Raw genomic sequence first — 24,869 nt, 5'->3', positions numbered from 1 at the left:
TTAACTTTGAACAAACTGTTTTCAGTAAATAACATACATTTAAATCTACAGTAAGTTACTGGGAACAGCTGTCAGTGTTTCTACAAAAGTATTTAGTGTTCATTTGCTGTTGGGTAACTTTATGTGACTCCCAAGGTTTGCTTTGTTGAAATTCAACAGATACTGAACTGAAATGCTCACAATAAATGTAGAAATGATGATTAAAGTTAAAACTGGAGCAGTGTCTTTATTTTTTCCGCAGCTGTATATTTGATTTGATTTCTGTATGAATGAACACAAGTCTGCAGTCAGGTTTGTTCATACAAGACAGACATCATCTTTATCTGAACTGTTGCTCTCTATACAGTATACACATGAATGGGTTGTGTGTTAATTTAACATCAGCCTGGATGACTTATAATCTATATAATCTTATATATCAGATCAGGAGCAGAATAATATGAGCACATGACTTTCTGTTGAATAAATGACAATAATAACACTTTCAAATGAGAATACACATAAATGTATTAGGCATCCGTCGACTTAAAACCTTTAATACAAATGAAAATAATGCTTACAAATAAATCTGTCTCACATCACATAAAGTGCTCACATCACCTTTAATATTTGACTTTCTGCTATTCAAATGACAAACATTTTAGAAAGCAGCAAATGAAAGAAACTCAAGGTGATATTTTTTCATGTGTGTTTAACAGCTGTAGTAACTGAAGTACAGCGAGTGAACCGAACGCTCGCATCACTCCGGCACAACGTCACCGATCCATTTCAGATACGGAGGATTTCCCTGATCAATCGGCAAACTGATCACCTCTGCCACTTCATACGGATGATTTGACCTGCAGAATAAACAACATTTAAGGGCACATATTGTATAAAATCCACTTTTACAAGGTGTTTGGACATAAATGTGTGTTGCCAGTGTGTAAACACAACAACCCAATCACCCACTCCTTTTTTAATCCCATTAAACCAAAGCAATCTTTTGATTCTCTTGTTAATGTGATGTCACACTGATAAAGACCGTCTCACAGAAATCAGATCTATTTGAACTGAAAGTGCTCACTGTCTGTGTGTAAGTGAATGAGGAGCTGGAGCTCATTTGCATTTAAAGGTACACACATGAAAACTGCCGTCCCCTTTACCAAAGGTGAATGTAGCAAACATCAAATACGGCCAGTGGGAATTTTTTCAAAGGAAATTATTTAAATGGGATGATGGTAGAATAGAATGGTAAAATACGGCAGAATCCCAGAAAAAAACAGTAGGGTTAACAGGTATTCCCTAATAGGGGTTTGTTATAATAAATGATCTGTGGGGTATTTTGAGCTGAAGCTTCACACACACATTCTAGACACAACTGAGACTTATATTACGTCTTGTAAAAATGGCCATAATATGTGTCCTATAATAATGTCAAACATATAAACATCTACTAAACATCTGCAGATGTGTGATGTATTCGTAGGATAAAGGTGATGTGCACTGTATTAAACAAGTCGTGCCTAAATGTGTCATTCTGTGCTACTGGTAATACAAAAATAACACACGAGACGGTACCTGACATATTCAGCAAGAGCAGGAACCTTTGAACTTCTCGTCTTAATCATCTGAAAGAGATATAAAGTCAAGATCACTCACCTGAACTAAATCATCTGATTACTCAATTATGACAGTGCCGGCTTGTGACTTCATTTACAAAGAGGCACAAATGCGAAACTTGTCAAAACATTGTCACGTGTGTGGCTCGTCATGTCAAAATCTTAGCCTGCTGCAGACGCTTCAAAGGGTTTATGATAAAAGAGACGCTCATGTTTGCTAGATACTCACTTTATCTCATGTGTAATCAGAGTTTAGTGTTGAGCAAGCATCTTGCGAGGCGTAAGGGTCTCTTCTATCATGAACCCTTTCGACACACATAGTTTACCATTTACCATTTACCAATTGTGAAATGTCCCGTTTTAAGTTATACTTTTGTAACCAGGTCGAACCAAAAGGGGTTCTGAGTGAGACTCAAACTGATGATCTGTCCTGCACAGAAGTCTGGTGCTCGGTGTACTCACTCGACTCACTGCTACAAGTTTGTTCTGGGTGATCTGCTTGTTAAACTGACACCATTGTTTCTGTTTACCTGAGAAGCTGGAGCTCATGGTTATGGTAAAAGGTGGGACATTCATACGGAGTGGGTGACCAATCACAACAGACTGGTCAGCTTAACCAATCAGAGTGTTTCATGAGGAGAGGCTTCGTTCATTGCAATGGGAATTAAAACAGTGAATTACAGACCGAGTGAGAAGAAAGGTGTTGTTTTATGAATAATCAAGCATGAAAAGCTTTTTTAATACATAAAAAAAAAAATCAAGATCAATTATGTAGAAAAGCATTACAGGACCCATTGAATGTAACACAACTGATATATAATCACCAGTGTTACTTTATTCAATTAACAGCATTGTTTTTATGTTCATACATTACTTAAAGGCTTGGTCCATGATCTCTGAAAGCCAATGTTGACATTTGAAATCACTTATGGCGCTTTTCCATTGCATAGTACCCCACGGTTTAGTTTAGTTTGGGTCGGGTCAGCTCACCTCACTTTGGCATGGTTAGTTAGCTTTTCCATCAAGTTTAGTATCACTTCGGAGTGGGAGGGATTATAGGCGTGTCGTTATATTTACGCTGCCTACTGCTGTGACATCATACACGTGAGAGCGTCTTTGCACATTCCCATACATTCATTTATTTCTCAGTCTGCCACAAAATTAAAATTGGCCACCACAAATAGATGTTTGCACATCGCGTTTATAACTACCTCTGTCTCACATGACAGTTTCTGTTCAAACACCCGACGGCGCTCCGCTGAGCCTCATTCAAGTTGCATTTAAGCATATATAATGCGGACGTGCACGTCGCGAATGTGCCGCCACAAACTGCAAGTCTCGAAAAAACTGTTATGGTGTCCCGGATTCTCAGCATGCGGATGTTTTTCATCGCTAAAAGGGTGTTTGGAAACTTATAGCAGAACACAGATAACAACATGTTTGCTTGAGACAGCACAAGCTAGCAGTAAGCTAAAGCTAATATTTACATTATAGCGATGACGTGACGATTCTCTCAGACCAATCAGTGATCTACAGTGTTTTCGCGTCACGTTTGGTATCAGCTCGGGTCGCTTGGAACCCCAACCGAGGTGGTACGAAAAAAAGTATCAGGTACTACGTACTGCACCCAATGGAAAAGCTCCCAAAAGTAAGCTGACCCGACCCAAACTAAACTAAACCGTGGGGTACTATGCAATGGAAAAGCGCCATTAAACAAGCTTGCCCCTACCCCAACAGAATCTGGACCTTCTTTTGATAGACCCACCCCAAAAATCCATCAACTCCACATTTATGATAACATATTTGACTGAATCCATGTTAACCATCCAAAAATAAAAGACCCTGCGTTAACACATGAGATACATCATGATGTTTTGTGTTCATTTTAAGCATTTAGCTTCACTGCTTTTCTTCACTACCCACGTTTCATTTTTGTGCTTTGAATTCGATCTATTTTACTGCTGCTGGATTTCTCTTGTAAAAATGACTGATATTAGTGATATTATAGACCTGATAAAGATTAGTGATGAAGATACTGAATGAATGAATGAACATCAGAGCACATGTTTCAGATTAACTTACAAGCAGAACTTCATTGTCTTCTTCAATCTTCCCCTGCCACTCATACCTGAAACAAAAACAACAAACATCACGCACAAACACACACAAATCAGACACACAAACGCACACACACACCCTACAGCTTTACTCACACAGATATGATCTGAGGTACGATGTTCACACATGCAGCCAGTTTCTTCTCCACGATTCCTCTGTGTTAAACAGACAAACATTATTTTATTTATAAAGAATGAAACATTTGTGTGTATTTCCACAGTAAACCTGTGACTGTGTGTGTGTGTGTGTGTGTGTGTGTGTGTGTGTGTGTGTGTGTGTGTGTGTGTGTGTGTGTGTGTGTGTGTGTGTGTGTGTGTGTGTGTGTGTGTGTGTGTGTGTGTGTGTGTGTGTGTGTGTGTGTGTGTTCATTACCTGGCAAGCTCTTTGGCCACTGTGTCATTAGGACAGGTGACGAAGGCAGCAGAGTGGGTACCAGATGAGTAAGTTTCTGATGCCATGGAGAACGCTCGAAATCCTAGAACCCGCCGCAGAACCGGCAACATCAAAACACTCAACACAACTGTCTGATAACCCAACAACAACACACATAGTTAATAAACTACTCTACAAACAGACACATCATAGACATTGATAAAGAGATGCATTAACTATGAGTGTAATTAAATAAACTGAATACAGTCAGACCGGTTTAAAGGCAAGGTATCTGATTTAATCATAGTTGAAAAAGATGGACATAGTGTCCGTGATGTCACCCATAGGTTTGTGAAGAGCTTTTATTAAGCCAATAGTAGGCTGTGCCTGCCGTCGCCATCTTGGTCACGCGTCACCGGCGTACATCACTCACGGATAACTGAATATGGGTAAAGAGGCAGGACGTGGGTGAAGCTGAGGTGTCTGGATGCTGAAACCACACCCACCTAACTCGACTAGTTCACCTGTCACTCAAGTGATCACGCCCTTAATTATGCAGAACTTTAAGGCTTAATATAATTTAAACTGATGAGTTACAAAAAAATTCAACCCCCTCACAGTTGTCATGAAGGGCAAAATTAGCTATACAGACCAAAAACACTTTTTGTACCAGGCCGTAAACACATCATTTTCTGCTGTAAAGCTGAGAATTTGAACATAAGGGTCTTAAGGGGATCGACTCCCTTTTAGAGCCTCTAGTGGGCAGTCGATGAATTGTAGATTAAATCACTTCAGTAATGGCTTCATCAGAGAGAACGGAAGGCTACCCCTCAGATTTTGATTCAGAAAATTTTTTAGTCATGCTGGTTGAAAGTCTGCCTGATAGCAAACACTATGTTAAAGTGTTTAAATGTATTTGTGTAAATATATGTAATCTGTGAAAGGCGTAGGACCAAAAAACCAAAAGGACCAAAAAGCGTCTGGATCGGCAAAGAGCAAAAACCTGAATTTAACATCGGTAACTTTCCTGCTGAGATGGAAACAGCTGCGGGAGGCAAAGGGTCTGAAAGTGTTGCAATGTTTCTTTTGGTAAGGTAGGTACACGCTATGATTTTATTAAGATGGATTCAGATATTATATTTTGATGAATCATTGTGTTGCATATGAAGTTTGTGTATCTTTATGAATTAGTGTAACGATATTTATGTTTTCAAAATTACAAGCAAACTACTACGTATACACAACTGAAACCATGCTGTATCTAATTCAGATTTAAAACAGTTGTTTATGTTAGTAATGTTATTCACTTTATACTGCAAAGTTTTCTCAATGTTGAATGAATGGGCTTCTGGTCTGTGCGTGTTCATGTGCTTTGGGGGAGGCGTGGCTTTGGATGGCGGGTGGGATCATGATTTCAGTGCTAGTAGGCTAAAGTTAGCATTTACCAGATACCCTGCCTTTAATGTAAAACACATGAAGCATCAGGTCATCTGTCTAATATGAAAGTGAAAGTACAGAGATTATATTTACACAAACACTCACCAGACAGAAAACCTTCAGAGTTCCTACAGAGGCCAGATCAAATCTCATCACCTAATACCAATTACATTAATAATACACTTTGTGTAAATCATTAAAGTTCAGATGTGCACTTGATCGATATTCAGCACATTAAACAGTTTACTCAAGCACCGCTACTGCACATTCAACTGTTTATGTCGTTAAAGTCGAGCAAAGTTGTACCTTTGTTTCATGTAAACGCATTTCTTTTCTAATGAATAAAATGAAATGTATTAAACTTTATAAAGAATCGTGCGCTTACCTCTGACAGCCACTGCCGTAAAATGTGCGCAACTGTCGTGTGGCCTGCTGAGTCTCTGTCGTAAAGTGTGCGAAACTGTCGTGTGACATCAACGCCGTTCGCGAGTGGCAAGTATCTCTATTTTTTGCCACATATCTCTATCGATAAAAAAAAGTATTTCGTTATACACATTATATACAAGACGTAAGCATCAAAAAAGTAAGGAAAATGCGTCTAAAATTCATTTAGCAGTCGAACGTAAACGTCACTGGTAGCGGAAGTTGCGTTTGCCTTATGTCACAGATCTCTTCCGGGTCGCCTAAATGCGGCAGAAACAAACACGTCCGTGGAGCTGAATTCCAGTAGAGAGCGATCGAGAAACGGGAGTTTTGAATTTCTTTAAGCAGTCAGGTGAGGATCGCTGCGTTAATGATAAAATCTCTTTTTAAAATCTCATGATTATGTGGTTAAAGGATTCCGATTTCCTCAGTTGTCGTTTGCTTAACGTTAGAGGTGTTGTATGGTGTTTGGTTTATATTCATTACAGTAAGTTAGTGTGATCAGTGATGACTAGTCCACTGCGCAAACTGACGTGCATATAAAAGCACTTTGGTCTGAAGAGAGCAGTGCTGATGTTAGTCTGAGTCCACAAACACATTTTGGGGTGGTTTCCCAGACAGGGCTAATCCTCCTGGTCCCAGACTGAAATCCATGTTTGAGCTGCCTTCATTAAAAAACATCTTGCACTAACATTTCTTATAATCTCAGTGTCCTTGTTTTCTCTCAAGATGAACACCAGTGGTGTTTTCTGTAAGGTTATATTTGTAAAACTACTTAAATGTCCTAATTTAACTAAGGCCTAGTCCTGGATTAAACTGGCCCCTGCTGTTGAACCTACTGTTTCTCCTCGCAACCGTTTACCTAAACCTGACAAACTTTGACTGTGATTTAATTCTGAAAGTTAAAATCTTTCTCAGACCCCTTGACTTTCTTTCTAATTTCATTTGTTTGTTATTTCAGAGCTTGTGAGGATCCTGAGGTTTTCCGGGTAGGGGTGAAGATCTGTTTTTAACGGATGGTTGAACCTGATCAATGTGGATCTGTTGTGATCTTTTCTGTTTTGATCAACTTAATTTCTTCGTAAAGTGTCTAGAAGTGCTGTAGATAATGTCTCACAGTGCACATGACTTCTGCTTAAAGGAATAGTTCGGCAAAAAATGATATTAAACCCATGATTTACTCACCCCCAGCCTGTCTGAGATGCATATGTCCATTGTTTTTCAGAAAAACACATTTTCAGATATTTTAGAAAATGTTTTAGATCTTTCAGTTAATTAGGTGTAAAGTTACTGGGTCCACTCCCTCAAGTCCAAAAAATGTGCATCCATCCTTCACAAAAGAAATCCAAACAGCTCCAGGGTGATAAATAAAGGGCTTCTGAGGGTAATCTGTGCGGTGTTGTTGTAGAAATACCTTACATTCCGGTCACGCCGCAATCTTAGACTCTCCTCTGTATTTAGGAGAGAGTATCAGCGTACTGTACGCACTTTCTTAGTGACGCATGACAATTTCGGAGGGCTGGGGCACAGAGCAGCAGCAGAGAAACCTCTCTAAACTGCGTAAAGCTCTGATCTTGAATGCGGACTAAGATGGCGGGGTTACCGGAAGCTAGTTATTTACGTTTATAAAGTTTTAAGTATGCATATTTCTACAACAACACCACATTGATTACCCTCAGAAGGCCTTTATCATCATGGAGCCGTTCAGATTTCTTTTGTGAAGGATGGAGGCACATTTTTTGGACTTGAAGGAGTGGACCCCTTAACTTTTCACTTGATTAACTGAAACATCTAAGACTTCTTCTTAACTGAAAATGTGTGTGTCTGAAAAATGATGGACGTATGCATCTCGGACGGCTTGGGGGTGAGTAAATCATGGGTTAAATGTCATTTTTGGGTTAAATGCCTTTAAACTCCTACACGTTTAATATCATTTCATATCTACCCGTGACTTCTGTTTATCTCTTTGTAAAATTCTTTGTTGTTTAAGTGCTGTTTAAATAAAGATATATTTGTTTACTCTGGTAACACTACTGTACCTTTCTCTGATGAGTGACCTGATGTAAAATCAGGGGTAAGCGTCGGTCCTGGAGTGCGGATGTCCTGCAGAGTTTCCAGCTCTAATCAAGCACACCTGAAGAGGCTTATCAAGGTCTAAAGAGTTACCTGAAAACTGTAGTTGGGTAGATAGAGGGTTTTTTTTAGGGTTGGAACCAAAATATGCAGGACATCAGGACTGCTGTTACCTTCCACTGATGTAAGTCATGAAAACAAAGGTAAATAATTTCGTTATAATGGATCAGTTTTCAGAAACTGGCTTTGATTGACAGCTGAACTGTGCTTTATGCACTGTACAGCAGATGGCGCCAGTGTTCGTGTTAATGCACTCACAATAGACTCACTGGTCATCCTTCTAATCCCCCTTCTCCAAATCTTACCCTGGAGGTCCGGAGCCCTGCAGAGTTTAGTTCCAACCCTGATCAAACACACCTGCGCAGGCTAATCAAGGTCTTCATGATTACTAGAAGATCACAGGTGGTTAAGTTTGATTAGGGTTGTAGCTAAACTCTGAAGTGCTCTGGACCTCCAGGGTGAGATTTGAGGAACCCTGCTCTGATTCATGAGAGTTATTCTTTATAAAACATTTAATGGTACATTTACTGTCGATGTACTTGCCTATCATTTCCCACATAGAGTATAGGGATTGTTTACCCAAAAATAAAAATTCTGTCAATCATGTACTCACCCTCATGTTGATGTAAACCTGTATGAGTTTCTTTATTCTTTTGAATGCAACAGAATAAACAGGGGGCGGCAGTGGCTCAGTGGTTCATGTAGGTTGTCTACAAACCGGAAGGTTGGTGGTTCGATCCCCGGCTCCACTGGACCAAGTGTCGAGGTGTCCTTGAGCAAGGCACCTAACCCCAGCTGCTCCCGACGAGCTGGATGGCGCCTTGCATGGCTGACACCGCCGTCGGTGTATGAATGTGTGAGTGAATGGGTGAATGTGAGGCAACATGTACAGCGCTTTGGATGGCCATAGGTCTGTTAAAAGCGCTATATAAATGCAGTCCATTTACCATTTACCATAACAGAAGATATTTCTATTAATATTGGTCACCACACAGTTGATCGTGCCCATTGCCTTTCATAATAGGATAAACAAACAATATGGAAGTCAATGGGTGCCATCAACTGTGATTAGCATCATTTATCAAAATATCTTCTTTTGTAAAATAAAGAAGCTCATACAGATTAACATCAGTAAATGATTGACAGAATTTTATTTTTGTGTGACTATCCCTTTAAATGAAACCTCAGTGGTCTACATACTGTGTGTTTACTTGTGGCAAATAGTCAAGCAGTCTTAAAATTGTGACGCAACAACCAAAAACTTCAGTCTAAATGTAAGAAGCAACTGTGAATAAATAGCGCAGATGAAGTGTGTTCTGTATATCTATGCTTCAGCTCCAGTAGTAATAATGATATATAGAGGAGAGGTGAAGCTGTTCCCATGGAAACTGAGCAGTCAGCACATCTGCAGCTCAACTTAACATTCAGAGCAAACACAAACACACACACCTGTGGTCAATAATGCTGGCATCTTAAATCATCTGAATTCACCAGCACTGCTGTTTAACAACACCACTGACAACTGGACTGTGTGCATGCGTGTGTGCGTTTGTATGTGTCAGAAATCCATGCCATGATATGATATTCCCAGCTAAAACATCAGAGAAGCAGGAATTTACCAAGCATTTCAGCCTACTGAACTGTTAAGGCAGTGGTTCCCAAAATGGTGCTGGGCTCCAGATTTATGACAATTTTTTTAGAAAATACTTGATTGTAAATTCTTTATAATTAAACCCCTGAAAATAGCTACGAACTAACAGCTCAACATTTTATCATTTAATATGTTTTGCTTAATTCAGATTGGTTTATGTTATGTATTTTCTTTGGGGGGATGCACGTTACACAGGGTGGAATCTCATGTCTAAGGTGTGCTGAGTAAAGATTTGTTTGCAGGTAATCGGCTTCCTACATGAAGACAGAAATCACATCCAGGGTTGTGTAGAAACTTTATTTATAAATAAAATGTTAACAGTTATGATGTTATCAAAGCTGAGAGAGACAGCTACACTATTATAATATGAATGTCACTGATGGGACTAAAGTGTGTATTTGTTTGTCTGATGTAATCCAGCTAATAGCCGCTCTGATCTGTTTATTGGACAGAATGAACAAATAAACCAAAGCTGCCAAATTCATTGGTCGAGTCACAACGCACACACGTTTGTTTGGTGGGTACTTCTATTAATTCCCATTTTGGGTGTTTATTTCTGTGTTTGCTCACTGTTATGTATGCAGACCTCTCTTTTATCCCCCCATTCAAGCTTTGGTTCTGGCATGATTTTATATACTGAGCTTTTCTTATTATTTTATGAGCATGAAACCAATGTATAGACTCCCTTGTTGCAGATCTTGAACGTTATGTTAAAGGATTAAACTCAGCCTTTTCAGTGTGTGTATTAAATAAATATGAAATAATGTGCTTTTGGTTTCTGTCTGTTGTTAAGAGACTTTAGTCTGTGTGTTATATGACATGAGAGAAACACACATGCACCATCAGGCCAATCTTCAGCCAATCAGAATGCCCCTTGTGTATGACATCACTCTATTGTATTCTATATTCATAAATCTTCTTGATCGAATCTCTCCCTCTTTCTCTTTGCCGCACTGGCTGCTGGTTCAGTGTGTTTGCTGTGTCCTGAATGTAAAGTGTGTCCTTTGGTGTGGAGCAGAAAGACAGAATGTCTAAAAAAAGATCATCGGTCTAAAGCGTTTGTTCATTCAGGGCCTGCTCCCTTCTTTCTTTCTCTCTCTCTCTCTCTCTCTGTCTGTCTGTTTCTCTCTAACATTAATAAGGCAGTTAAGGTCATTCTACATTCTGAATATTGTTTTATAGTAATCACCGCATTGTTTGGCAGTTATTATTGACACAACAGTTTATAAAAAACAACCAGACTTGAGCTGAATTATTAATAACTAGTGTAATATCTGCTTTCCTGTCCAGTGCTGGTGAAATGATCACATATACACGGTGTTTTTGCAGTAGTCCGTGTCGAAGTCTTCACTGATGTCCATCTCATCGCAAGAGGGAGACAGTCGCCTTGGTAACGCGACTGTCACATCATCTGCAGAGCATTCATCACTCTGTAAACATCGATGCACTTCACATCTTACGGTCAGATTTTACTTTGATAAAAGATACAAATCTGTATTACTACCTTAAATGTGATTTCTTGGTGAAGATGATTGCCGCAAACATTGAGCCATGCAGATGTTTGCTCACGCGCGCGTGTGTGAACAGAACCGTGAGAATTCTGTGAGGAATACTGAAGAATCTACGGTTGTATCGTTACGTTCATCTGTCACATTAAAGCCGAATGAAAGTGTTTGAGGTTTCTCTCCAGCAACAAGCGGCGGCGCCGCAGACAGATAGACAGGCAGACAGACAGACAGCAGCAGCGACAGACATCGACCCAAGAATTACATCTGCTGGAAAACGACACCGAGGAGAGAGAGAGAGAGAATATCAGATGTTCCTGACTGACCCTGAGATCCATCGCCGCTGCTTTATATTCACCGGTCGGTCGTGATTCGGTGTTCGTATCGTTGATGGCGGGAGGGCTGAGGCGGTTCGGGTACCGGCTGTGACAGCAGCACAGGTTCGGGTGACAGCAGGGCTGATGTTTGTGACTGAAGATTTACATTCGCACTGGAAACATTCGACGATATAAAGGACACATATGGAAACTGGAGATCAGAATTTTAGGAAAAAGGAAAACCGGTGATTTTATTTCATTTTTCTTCGCTCGTTTCTTTACGAATCTCCGGGATGGATTGATTTCATTGACGTCTTTCTGTTGAGTCGAAATGGGTTTAACCCATCGTGATTTGTTTTAAATGGGATATGTTTTAATCCCTCGCTTGAATTCATTCCTCGGATATTCCGTTTAGATTCATGGATACCGAGAACAGAACCGGAGGCACGCGCACGCGTCTGCTGTACCGGCGGCAGTGGTTTGGGAACGTGACGGATGTTTTATCTCTATGAGTCTCATTGTTTAATGATCAGACAGATGAATAGTGTGAAGTGAAGCTCGTGTTCGGTATATTGAGAGTATTACATTAGTAAGACGGTAACGGGTTAAGAGTTCTCCAGATCTTGAGAGAAGTGGCCTAGACAGGACTCGATCTTCTCGTGCAGATCATCTTCAGAGCTTTGGGCTCTCTCACCCATTCCGTTTCTTCTTGTTTCGGCCTCTCAGATTTACAAATATTTATTTCCTATACATCAAGAGGAAAGGGGGCTCCCCTTTCATAGAATGTGGGAACATGGGTGCGTATGAGCGCGGAGTCCAGATGCTCCTGACCACTGTGGGTGCATTCGCCGCCTTCAGCCTGATGACCATCGCTGTGGGCACGGACTACTGGCTCTACTCACGCGGGGTCTGCAAAATAAAGACCACCAATGAGAACGAGACCAGTAAGAAGAACGAGGAAGTGATGACCCATTCCGGCCTGTGGAGGACCTGCTGTCTTGAAGGTATGGAGGAATTTTTAATTACTTTAAATATCAAAAAAAGCTGGTAAAATTCATGCCATGCTTCCACAATGCCTAAATAGTAGGCTATTATACAACAACAACATAAACATCTCATCATGAATACAGCAGTTTCAATTCTTTGATCAGAATAGAGGTGTGTGCTGATTTTCTCGCTCTGATTATGATTTAACATTAGATGAATAAATGCAAAATGGCATTTTTATATTTTGTAACGGATGTAAAACATCCAGCCCCACTGCTCCATGTGAGAAGAGCCTAATGATGTTCATTAATGTTGATTGTTATTTTAATTATTATAGATAGAGTCCCTAAATACCACCCATAATGCCGCACACGGCTGTAATGGAGACTAAAACACAAAAGACAAACATACACTGTAAAGTAAAAGTTGGATTAACTTCAATTGGTAACAGAACTTAAATATTCTCACTTTATGTGTTAAGCAGTGGCGGCTGGTGACTTCTCTTCTGAGGGGCGCAAATTCAAAATATGTGTTCGTTGCGTCATGTTAACCATGTGCATCATGCGTCTTGTCAAAAAATGTGCCTTCTTAAGAGATGCTCTGATTCACAAAATTCTCGCAAAACACTAATTTAACACTAAACTGTGAGATTAAGCGAGTATCTGGCAAACGTGAGTGTCTTTTTTATCATAAACCCTTTCGACGCATCTGCAGAAGGCACATATTTTGACAAGAGTCAAGACGCATGATAAACATGGTGAAATGCGTAGAACACATATTTTGACATGACGAGCCGACTAAATACATGTTGTGAGAGCTTCGCATCGTGCACCCTCGAAAAAGAAGTCACCGGCCGCCACTGGTGTTTAAGAGCAACTATGGTCGATTCATTTTACATTTCTTTTGGTGTGTAAGTGTGTATTAGTTCTTGTTAACCATATGCTAAAGGGACAAACCCCAAAGTAATTGATGACGCAAGTTATCGTCTCCAACATAAATCTCTTTTCTTGGACTACAACAAACACACAAATTGTAGGCAACCGTTTTCTTCCTGGGATTGGTGATATGGACACAACTCTCATTATCATAACTCCGCCCGCTTCAAACTCACAGCCTGTAAATTAACTCCTGTTTAATTCTCCTTATATATTTCAGTAGATTCAGTATCTGCTGTTTATTTCTGAAATATTTATTATTAATAGATTTTGTCTCTCTCTCATTATTGGAGCTTTAGATCATTTACTGCCTATTTTTTTAGTTAAATAAATAACATTTTAATTATTATTTAATACAAAACTGATGAAGCAGAAATCACTTATTGAATCATTTATTGTTTTTCTTTTTACACTTAATGTTTAAATCAATGATTATACAACTCATATGAGAATGAATTGGTATTGTTGGCAGACACTTCTAAATCGAAATCTTTCCTTTTGTGGGACTCTCAAAGTTTTAGGAGCTTTTATAAAACTGCTGTTTTAAGCAAGAGTTGTCCTAACATAAACCCACTGGGATTCAGCTTTTACTTTTACTCGCCTGCTCCCTTCTTTCTTTCTTTCTTTCTTTCTTTCTTTCTTTCTTTCTTTCTTTCTTTCTTTCTTTCTTTCTTTCTCTCTCACACACACACACACACACACACACACACTTCTTATTATTGTGAGTTTAAATGTGCATGTATATAATATGATATGTGTATTTATTTAGTAAAATATTTCCATGAGTTTTTATTGCTCATATTCTATTCTGCACAGTACTTCTGTTTCTATGTCATTTCAATATAAATTGAATGAATGTCATGTTAAGCGCAGGGCACAGCGGTGGTTTGATTCTCTGTTATATCATTGTGATGTGCAGACAGTGTTCAGATGTGACCTGTGTGACCTCACTGAACTCAATGAAACACAGGGGTCATCTGATGATGTTGCAACACAGACAGGAAGAGACCACCTGACTGAAATGTAAACCAGCCAATCACAGACTGTGTTGTGTTTCATTTACTGAGTACTTCAAACGTAACTTGTAAATATCTGTGATATCTATTCTATGAGAATCTGCAACCAATCCGCTTTAAAGATGCTGGACATGAGCTTTAAATCATCAATTTATCAAACTTTTTTTTGCAATGTGACATTGTTTCAAAGCAGCTTTACATGTACATAGAAACAGCTTTATCTGTTTAAAATCCTAATGATCACAGAAACATCTGAAGTATTTGCAGCTGTGCGAGCAATGTTTCTGCTTTAGAAAAGAGATAGTGTCTCTCCTTGTGTCTCTCTCATTTCTCACATGTAATGTGTTTTCTCTGTCTGGACTGAAGATGTGCTCACAGTCTGATCAGCAGGTCTGAGGTCAGGATGGGCTCTACAGATAAAGCTTTTAATCTTTGACCCTTCAGGTCTCAGGTGAATGAGCCGTGAAGACGGTTATATCTATATTTTGGATGCTGTGGATACTGAGGTCATAGGTCAGATGTTGTGTGATCATTTCTAAAATATAAGATGAGAAATCCCAGCAAGTCCAGCTGAACCATCACAGTCCTCAGTCACATCTAAAAATTAATCTTAAATGGTAATTTGTGAAGGCAGAAAAAATGTGGCGCGTCTCATCGCAACAAGAAGTTATGGTTTAGCTCTTTGACACAAACGCAGATGAACATTCACAACCAGAAATGTCTGCAAACTGGACTGAAGCAAAGATCAGGGAGCTCTTCACTATCAGCGCTGAACCTGAGATCATTCACCAGAAGAACAGATCACGCTACTTATGATCTTATCAGTAAGGAATAATTGATGACGGGCCATTGAACTATTTGAAAATAATGCACACCCAAGGTGGTAATGCGGCACAACACAAAGCGGAGTGCCGTTACACTGCGGTTGTGCATTATTTTCAAATAAGTTCAAAGGAACGGAGTCAATTATTCCTCTTATACCACAAACATCACTCTGGTGTCTGTTTTTAAGACATTTGACAAGGTGTGCGGTTATCGAAAAATAACCAACACACATGGAACATTTCTCAGCCAATCAGAATACAGCATTCAACATACCCGTGGTATGGACTTTACAGACGGGTAGTGAGATGTTTGCAGCTCTACTGAGAACATTTCACGCCTGCTGAAGGTGACGACAGTCCACTGTATAACGTGTGCATCTGGAGCCAGTGTGTGTGTGTGTTTGTGTGTGTGTGTGTGTGTGTGTGTGTGTGTGTGTGTTTTGTGTTTTGTGTGTGTGTGTGTGTGTGTGTGTGTGTGTGTGTGTGTGTGTGTGTGTGTGTGTGTGTGTGTGTGTGTGTGTGTGTGTGTGTGTGTGTGTGTGTGTGTGTGTTTGTGTGTGTGTGTGTGTGTGTGTGTGTGTGTGTGTTTGTGTGTGTGTGTGTGTGTGTGTGTGTGTGTGTGTGTGTGTGTGTGTTTGTTTGCGTGCACACTGACTGTACCTCAAACATCACTAGAATAAAGATGATGGTGTTAGACACAGTTATAATCACTTGCACGTGTGGAGATCACTGAATTATGTAACTCAGTTATGCAACATCCGTGCGTGCAGCAGCAGAAATTCCTGCAACACAAACAGCGGCGAGCAGAGGTTCTGTTATCTATAACATTAACTTCAACTTAACCTCTTAAGTAGTATTATATAAATAATCATTGTACTTTAAGAGTTTAGTCATTTGCAGCTGTCAGTCAGCCACTATAAGTCCTATCTATTTGAATGAGCAAAGACAGATGCCTTTAAAATCACAATTAAACAACAGATATCTCTGACCAACAATTAAACCTGAAATCAACTTACAATAATATTTGTTGCTTAACCTCAAATTACACTAAAACACCTTTATCAAGGTTGGTTTAGCTGCTGCACCTGCATATGTCTGCTCTGGTGACAGAAGTCCCACCTTTCAGTTAAAAGAACAAATCAACCAATGGATAAATGGAAAGCACCATATGAGGCACAAAAGGAGTGGCCATATGAGCGTTGCATTGTCCTACTTTTCATTGGGTGCTTCTCAATATGCTCCTAAAACCCAGACATCAACCAAGTTCTGCCCTGTTGTAGGACGTCTCAGTTCTTTATTTGCACCTCGAGGAACAAGCAGTTAGGAGGTTTGCTGAGGAGACATGAGCGATCATACACAAGTGTGCAGAAGTGTTTTATTGATTGATCCTGTCGCACAAATAAATCCCCCCGCCCACATCGTCACGTCTTTAAATTATATTCAAACACACATGAATGTTTAATAATCATTCAATTATTGTACATTTGTAGATTATATTAATTATGAGCACTTTTCAGATCTCTTTCTCTGCCAGCGTTTTTTATGATTCTCACAAAACTTTAAAGCCTTCCAGAAAATGTTCTTCTCTAAATATATAGACATACAGTATATCAAATGTAAGAACAACTGAGACTCAAAAAACCTTTTCATCCAATCTTCATTTGTTCTCTTTTATCACCTCTCATATATGGGTAGGTTTCTTCAAAAATACAAAATTTTAGCAAAAAGGTTGAGAACGATAATTAAAACATACACAGAGTTTAAACTGTTTGTCCTAACCTAAGGGAATACCTCAGGGTTTTATAATGTGTGTAAGAGCACCACCTGGTGGATAATAGCGGATTTACGGATTGCCGGAAAAACTAGTGGTTGGTAGGAAAAGAGATAATGTGTCAAGTATCTGTTTAACCTGATAATTTGATAATAGACAATGAACTTTATACAGAGAGTCACTTAAAGAGCACCTATGGTCTGATTCATGATTTTACATTTCCTTTGGTGTGTAAGTGTGTATTAGTTCATGTTAACAATATTCAAAAGGTACAAAGTAAACAATAACACAAGTTATTATCTCCAACGTAAATCTCTTTTCTTGGACTACAAGATTGTAGGCAACAGTTTATTGGTGATGTAGAGAAGACCGAAATGATCATAACTCCTCTCGCCTGTAAGTTAACTCCTGTCGGCATTGCATTATGAGCAAATCTTTCAAACATGGTAAGGAGCGTCACATTTCCAGCTTATGTCAGAGGTGTTCAAGCCAATCACAACGTACAGATTAGCTGGCCAATCAGGGACACATTCAGATTAATGAGTTTTGTACAAAATCAAAGCATTTGAGGAAGAAATCTGGAGCTACAAAAATGTATGTTATGTGAAAACCAAGTGAACACGTTGTACTATACCAAATACACAAAATACAGTTTTTTAGCAATGAAATAGGTGCACTTTAAGGCTTCGACTCCTCTGTGGTTGTGGCTAGAAGGGATACATAGAACGTATGCCTTTATGCTGTATATTTTCTAGCCAGATTTTTCAGTCTAATCCTACCCCAAAACCATTGGCGGCCCATGACTTCTTTTCCGAGGAGGCACGAATGCGAAACTCGTCGAAACATTGTCATGTGTGTGGCTCGTCATGTCTAAATATGTAAGACACACCTGTGGGGTAACACAAAAGACTACAATGACCATGACTAGGAACTACAGAAGGAAATACTGCAAGACTTTAAAATAAAAGACATGAACACAAAGAACCTACAACATCTGTTTTCTGTCATTTCTTTAGCTGCTTTGAAACAGTGTAATATTGTGCTGCTATATACTTGATTACCAGTGGTGGACAGTAACGAAGTAAATGTAATTCGTTACTGTACTTAAGTAGTTTTTTCGCGTATCTGTACTTTACTCAAGTACTTTTATTTTGGGAGACTTTTACTTTTACTTTACTACATTTTAAAGTCAAATATCTTACTTTTTACTCCACTACATTTTAAAAAAATCGGTCGTTCCTTTTTATTTATCAGTGGATAAAAACGTAACTGGGCAAACTAAAGCTGCACAAAAAAACTAAGATGCACACGTGATGCGTCAAACCACCAATCAGGGTACAGCATGTGCTTGAACTTGTTTTGGTTGCCGCGCTGTTTCACGTAAGCTACGCGAGTCACGCGAGTGCAGCAGCCAGCCAATGCATCGTTTGGAGAATGAAACTGCATTCAAAAACAACGGAGGAGATAACTGACCCGTCACAACAACAATGGCCTTATTTACGCGCGTTTTTTTAAGTCCTTGAATAAAAGAACGAGTCCTTCGTGTCTTCTCTGCCTGCCTTAAAACTGTGCTATTTCGTTTTAAAAGAATACTCTTTCAAATCTAAGGAAACGCGTAGAAGTAAGCCATTTTTATTCTGGTTATATTTTTAAATGAGCAATCTTAACAGTAGCTTGCAGAAAACTGTTAATTGTGTTGCTAAAATATATACGACGTTATTATGAATGAACTTTAAGCTGAGCAGGCTGAAGCTATTTTTAGCCGTATAGTTAGCTGTTTCACTTAAGTTCATTGTATTTGAAGCTCAGTGCTCTGTTATTTTGAAATGACAATCACTATCAACACTGTTGTAAAATATAAATGACATTTTGACTAGCCATGCAGTGTATGATGCTTAAACAGGCAGGTGGATTGGAGTGCTCCCTATTAACTGAGATTGTTATTAATATTTTCAAAAGTTTTGCTTCCAAAATATATAAATACATTTATTATGTATTACAATATACATATGACATGCTAAAGCACATGAAACGTTTCTGAAATTATATTCTGGCTTGTTTTATTTGTCAAAGAAAGGGAGACTGATTTCTAGATAACGTTATGTATTTAATGTTTTGAAAACTATTGTGAACCTGTGCTTAAGTCAAGTTTTTATTACACTTAAACTGTTAAATTATTTAACAAATAAATCGTGAAATGAGACTTACTGTTCTCAAATCCTGTTATTTCATTTGATGCTAAAGGAATTTTTTTGTTTTTAAGGTTTTAGGCTTATGATCATTTTAATAGACATCAGTGTCTGATTTATTAATGTCCTTCTATTAATTGATTGGTTAGCCAAGAGAGTTATTTCACATAATTTGAGTTTTGTGACAAAAATGATACGGCCATAATAAATCACAGTACTTTTGTACTTAAGTAAATTTTGAGGCAGATACTTTTGTACTTTTACTCAAGTAAAAATTTTAAGCAAGTACTTCTACTTTTACTTGAGTAATATTTTACCCTGGGTATCTTTACTTTTACTCAAGTACACGAGTTGTGTAATTCGTCCACCACTGTTGATTACATCCATTAGAAGATATCATGACATTGATTTCAGTGCTAACATCTGCCTCTCTCATTGATCTCTGTTCAGTGTTATAGAAAACAGATTTTATTAAGTTAGTCCCACATTGACTTTAGATTCAACAGAAGCCGTCTGTGTTTAAAGGATCTCACAATCTGTCTGTCTGTCTCACAGGTAACTTTAAAGGGATGTGTAAACACATTGATCATTTTCCTGAAGGTGCGGATTATGAAGCTGATGCGTCCGAGTATTTCCTACGTAAGTCAAACATTGTGTGTGTGTGTGTGCGGTGTTCAAAGCTGTGTTTAATTAGGTCACTCATTTCTATAAATATTTCACTGCAGTTTATATGGGTCAAAACTCTTATATGCCCTCTCATCCAAGTCTAACCTCATCTCATCTCATTCATCCTCACCTCCTCTTATTTATTCCTCTTTAAAGCGTTCAGTTGTAGTAAGAAGGTGAGGGATGATTTATTTTAATGACATACAGTTTTACAATCTAATGAGGACATGTACTTTTAACGTTAAAATAAAACTAATTCAAATCAAACCAAATAGGACATTTTTCATTTAGAATTATATGTGAATAGAGAAACATTTATTTTGTCTAAATTGTTTTTCCAGTTTATGATTCTCCAGATTAAAGGTTTTATCCCAAACATATATCATAGTAAACCCAGATGCAAAATGCAGACACACACAGAGAGAGAGAGAGAATAGATCAATACAGCAGGACAGATATTGTATCATGATTAGAGTGATGTCATGTTACTGCACCAAAACAGTGACATCATACTGTGATGTCATAAGTTAATAAAGTAGCATGTGATCAGGATAAGAGCTCATACAGAGATTTCAATTCTACCTGTGGACATTTCCCAGCAAACTATTTTGGCTAAAACAAGTCTAATAGATGTCTAAGATAGCTCAAGAATAGCGGATGCATAAACGCTTAAAACATGTTAAAGAAATGAAAGCAAACATCATGAAGACCTGTTGACTTTGCTTACATGATGGACACATTTAAGTCCATCTTCCCTCTTACATGTGATTCCAGATTAACCCTAACATCATATTAAGAGAAATGTGTTTGATCAAATCAGTCGTCACTCTCATCCTATGGGTTTTTCATTACCAGCATGAACTTTATCAAAGAAGTGAATATAAGCATAGAATCATGTGTACGTGTGTGTGTTTGTGTGTACACAGGTGCGGTTCGAGCCTCCAGTATATTTCCCATCCTCAGTGTTATTCTGCTCTTTATGGGAGGATTGTGTGTCGCTGCGAGTGAGTTTTATAAATCTCATCACAACATCATCCTGAGTTCAGGGATCTTCTTCGTTTCTGCAGGTGAGCAGACGTCTTTACATTCATACAGAAGAAACTTAACTATAAAACCACTTACAGTGCATTAAAGAGAAACATTTTAAACAGTATGTGTGTATTCTCTGAGAATCAAACACATGACCTTTATGTTAATGCTTTAAAAATTTTGCTACAGGAATACAAACTGCTTCTCTTAAACAAGAGAAAATATAGGATCACTTCAGTTCTGATCATTAAATCCATTGACACTTATAAACATCATATTTCTGACCCTGGATCACAAAACCTGGAAAAAAAGTTGCACGGGTATATTTGTGTTTGCATACAAATTACATTGTATGGGTCAAATTAATTTTTGATGCCAAAAATCATTAGGATATAAGTAAAGATCATGTTCCATGAAGATTTTGTAACTTTCCTACTGTAAATATATCTAAAATGTATTTATCATTAGTAATATGTGTTGCTAATGACTTTATTTGGAAAACTTTCACCCTAACCCTAAAATCCACTAAAGTAACTGACGAGAAACAGATGATGTGAGCTCCACTGCTTCGTTCTCATCCAGCCGTCAACGGTCACTGTCGCTCGTGTCGCTGGATGCCGCCGAGCTTCCATTGAAATCAATGAGATTGCGTCGCTCTGCTACTGCTAGTCGCTTATAATATGAATGTACCTTAAGCATTCAGCAGTTTTGTTTAGATGGATGATGAGGTAGATTTATAACTACAAGCGTCCCTGGGCTACAATATAAAAAGTGATTTTAAAATGTACTTCAAATGGTAACATAGATATATACACTAGATGTCGCCTTGGGGTTCTAAGCATGTGTCAAAACCGCCGCCATCTTGGAACAGGGGTCTTGTCATAGGAAGTAGCTAGATAACGCTGCTATCTCCACCTGTACTTCAAATTCATAGATGATGCCGGACTTTTGTGCTGCGTATGGATGTTAGGCCTACTAGAACTATGCATTATAGTTAGAAAAAGTAGATTTTCATAATATCCAAATTTGTATTTTTTTCTGGACTCAATGCTAAATACATGTCTGACTGTTGGAACGAACCAAAAGAAAATCACGTTCATGACAATTTATGTTGATTTTATTTACGTTACACCATTGCCTACAATGACGCTGATGTGGCGGCTCTATTTGACGCATTCGGTCCAATGAACTGCCGTAGCCAAGGCGACATCTAGTGTATATATCTATGAAATGGTAACACCTAAAATATTTAAACATTTTCAACTAAATCTTTTAATGAAAGGTGCCTTGTGTAACTTTTAGGAGGATCTCTTGACGGAAATGCAATATAATCTTCCTAACTATATTATCAGTGGTGTATACGACCTTACATGATAAACCATATTGTTTTTATTACCTTACAATGATAAGTTTTTATCTAAATACACCGCGTCCCCTTACATGGAAGTCACCGTCATGTTTCTACAATAAACCTAAACAGACAAACTGATCTAAAGAGAGCGTTTCATCACTACGTTATTTTAGACAACAACATGTCTGTCATGTGCCGGCTAACATGTGTTTTAAAATTGAGGGGGTAGCTATTGGTTGCAATTCACAATCTCACCACTAGATGCCACTAAAATGTACACACACGCCTGTCAGAAGATGATAAAGGAAAAAGGTATTAAGTTTTCATAGCTTATATGGAGTCGACCAGACATCATTTTCAAAACCTTGCACTTTAAAACTGCATGCTTTAATGTTAAAACCTTCAAGACTGAGTGAATATCTTTAACATCTCTGTGTCTGTCTTCAGGTCTGAGTAACATCATCGGGATAATCGTGTACATATCAGCAAACGCGGGGGACCCGTCCAAGAGCGATTCTAAAAAGAACAGCTACTCGTACGGTTGGAGTTTTTATTTTGGCGCTCTGTCATTCATCATGGCCGAGATGGTGGGCGTTCTCGCCGTTCACATGTTCATCGACCGCCATCGCGAGTTACGCTCGACTCGGACACGAGCGGGGACCGGCGACTATCTCCAGGGCTCGGCCATCGCGCGGATCCCCAGCTATCGCTACAGGTACCGGCGTCGCTCGCGCTCCTCCAGCAGGTCCACGGACCCGTCGCGCTCACGGGAAGCCTCGCCGGTGGGGTTAAAAGGGTTCCCGGCGTTACCCTCCACAGATATTTCCATGTATACGCTCGGCCGTGGCGGCGATACGCTCAAGGCCCCGCACGGATCGCCACCGATGTACAACTCGGAAAGAGACCCGAGCTTCCTACAGGTTCACAACTGCATCCAGAAGGACTCGAAGGATGCCAACCGTCGCACCACACCTGTATGAGCTCCATCTGCTGGCGGGGAGCAGAACTGAAGCGAGTAAAAACGCTCTCTGGGATATTTCTAACGCTAATGATAACACGTTTACATGTTGAAGCCCAAAAAAAGCAAATGCATGATTTTCTAATCTTACATCAACTAACACATTTTTAGCCATGTCTGCAAAGTTGACGCTGAACAGAGAGTTGGTGTATTTGAAGTTCTTGATCTCTCTCTCTCTTCATCTTATTTTCATTTCATTTTGTTGCACATCAATACTGTGACTCTTGTGGCCGCTGTGACCCCAGGGAAGATAAAAACACCCACAAACTGGCCACAATTTCAATGTCATCATTATATATATATGTATTAATGATACATACATGACTATATATATAAATATACATCTATAAAATACCAACTGTTAATTAACACAAATAGACTTCTTGATTTAAAAAGAGAAAAAAAGAGCAGAAGTCAATAAAGTGATGATGGAGAAACATAAAGAGCAGAGTTATTGAGTCTCATGACATCACGTGGTTACTTTTACCTGCCCGCTGTCGCTGTACCTGACAAATGACTGCCGATAAACTCGAAAGAGAGTCAGAAATGGGCTGCGTGGGATGCCAACCATCTGCGGGTGCGTAATTATCAGATCCAATTTGAGCTTTGTTTGAATTCATAAAAAAACTTTAACAAATGCGACTGCACCGCATTTGACACACTGAGCCGACCGGAAGTGATGTTCCATGTTGACAAGAAATTACGATTAAACTGAAATTTTTATTACGACTGCCACTAGTGGGCGAAAGGTGGTTTAGCTATAAATCTTTAAAATATTAAAAAAGAAAAGTGCAATTTTAGTCATTAGGTGAAGACTGATTATGTGTCATATGTACAATTTTACCCTCGAAGAAGAGAAGTTGAAGAGCCCTGGTGTAGCGTCTAAAGCGACTGAAATTAAAATGACCAATAGACTGTAAAAAAAAGATGGACATAGTGTCCGTGATGTCACCCATAGTTTTGTGAAGAGCTTTTTTGAAGCCAATAGTAGGTGGTGCCTGCCGTCGCAATCTTGGCCGCGCGTCAGTCGCAGGTAACTAAAATTGGTAAAGAGGCAGGATGTGGGTGAGGCCACGCTCGCCTAGCTCAACGGTAGTGACAGCAGTTGCAGTTCACCCGTCACTTAAGTGGTCTTAATTATGCAGAACTTTAAGGCTTAATATCATTTAAACAATGAGTTCACCCCCCTCCCCACAGTTGTCATGAAGGGCAAAATGAGCTATATAGACCAAAAACACTTTTTGTACAAGGCTGTAAACATATTTGTTTTTATTGTAAAGTTGGGCATTTTAACGTGAGGGTCCTATGGGTATCGACTTCCCTCTTCATAATAACTAGTTTTCAGTCAAATCCAACACACATTCACCAGATGCCCAAGATCCTTTCATAAAGAGTTTAATTAAATGTTCATGTTATATATTTTGGTTGCATCTGTGAGTTATTAAAAATGTAACGGCTTAACTAGGCACATAATATTAAAGTTTATATAAATTAATCGAATCGAACCATAATTGCATCAAAGAAAC

General features: G+C 38.9%; 2 protein-coding genes across 2 annotated transcripts; one reads left to right on the top strand and one right to left on the bottom strand.

Annotated features, from left to right (window-relative positions):
* Positions 1-200: 200 nt before the first annotated feature.
* LOC135783251 (protein CutA homolog) lies at positions 201-5,994 on the bottom strand. The gene is made up of 7 exons (XM_065293915.2): positions 5,914-5,994; positions 5,634-5,684; positions 4,092-4,243; positions 3,815-3,874; positions 3,684-3,729; positions 1,561-1,610; positions 201-839 (listed from the first exon to the last, which is right to left on the bottom strand). Exons 2-7 carry the CDS (start codon positions 5,679-5,681, stop codon positions 740-742), a joined length of 456 nt encoding a protein of 151 aa, XP_065149987.1. The 5' UTR covers positions 5,682-5,684; positions 5,914-5,994; the 3' UTR covers positions 201-739.
* A 4,855-nt stretch (positions 5,995-10,849) lies between these two features.
* cacng2b (calcium channel, voltage-dependent, gamma subunit 2b) lies at positions 10,850-23,968 on the top strand. Its single transcript, XM_065242912.2, has 4 exons — positions 10,850-12,561; positions 19,835-19,918; positions 20,872-21,012; positions 22,773-23,968. The coding sequence occupies exons 1-4, from the start codon at positions 12,351-12,353 to the stop codon at positions 23,303-23,305; spliced, it is 969 nt and encodes a 322-aa protein (XP_065098984.2). The 5' UTR covers positions 10,850-12,350; the 3' UTR covers positions 23,306-23,968.
* The last annotated feature ends 901 nt before the right edge of the window (positions 23,969-24,869 follow it).

The sequence above is a fragment of the Paramisgurnus dabryanus genome, chromosome 7, assembly GCF_030506205.2.
Source record: "Paramisgurnus dabryanus chromosome 7, PD_genome_1.1, whole genome shotgun sequence".
Classification (NCBI taxonomy): domain Eukaryota; kingdom Metazoa; phylum Chordata; class Actinopteri; order Cypriniformes; family Cobitidae; genus Paramisgurnus; species Paramisgurnus dabryanus.
This window is presented reverse-complemented; position numbering and strand designations above follow the sequence as displayed.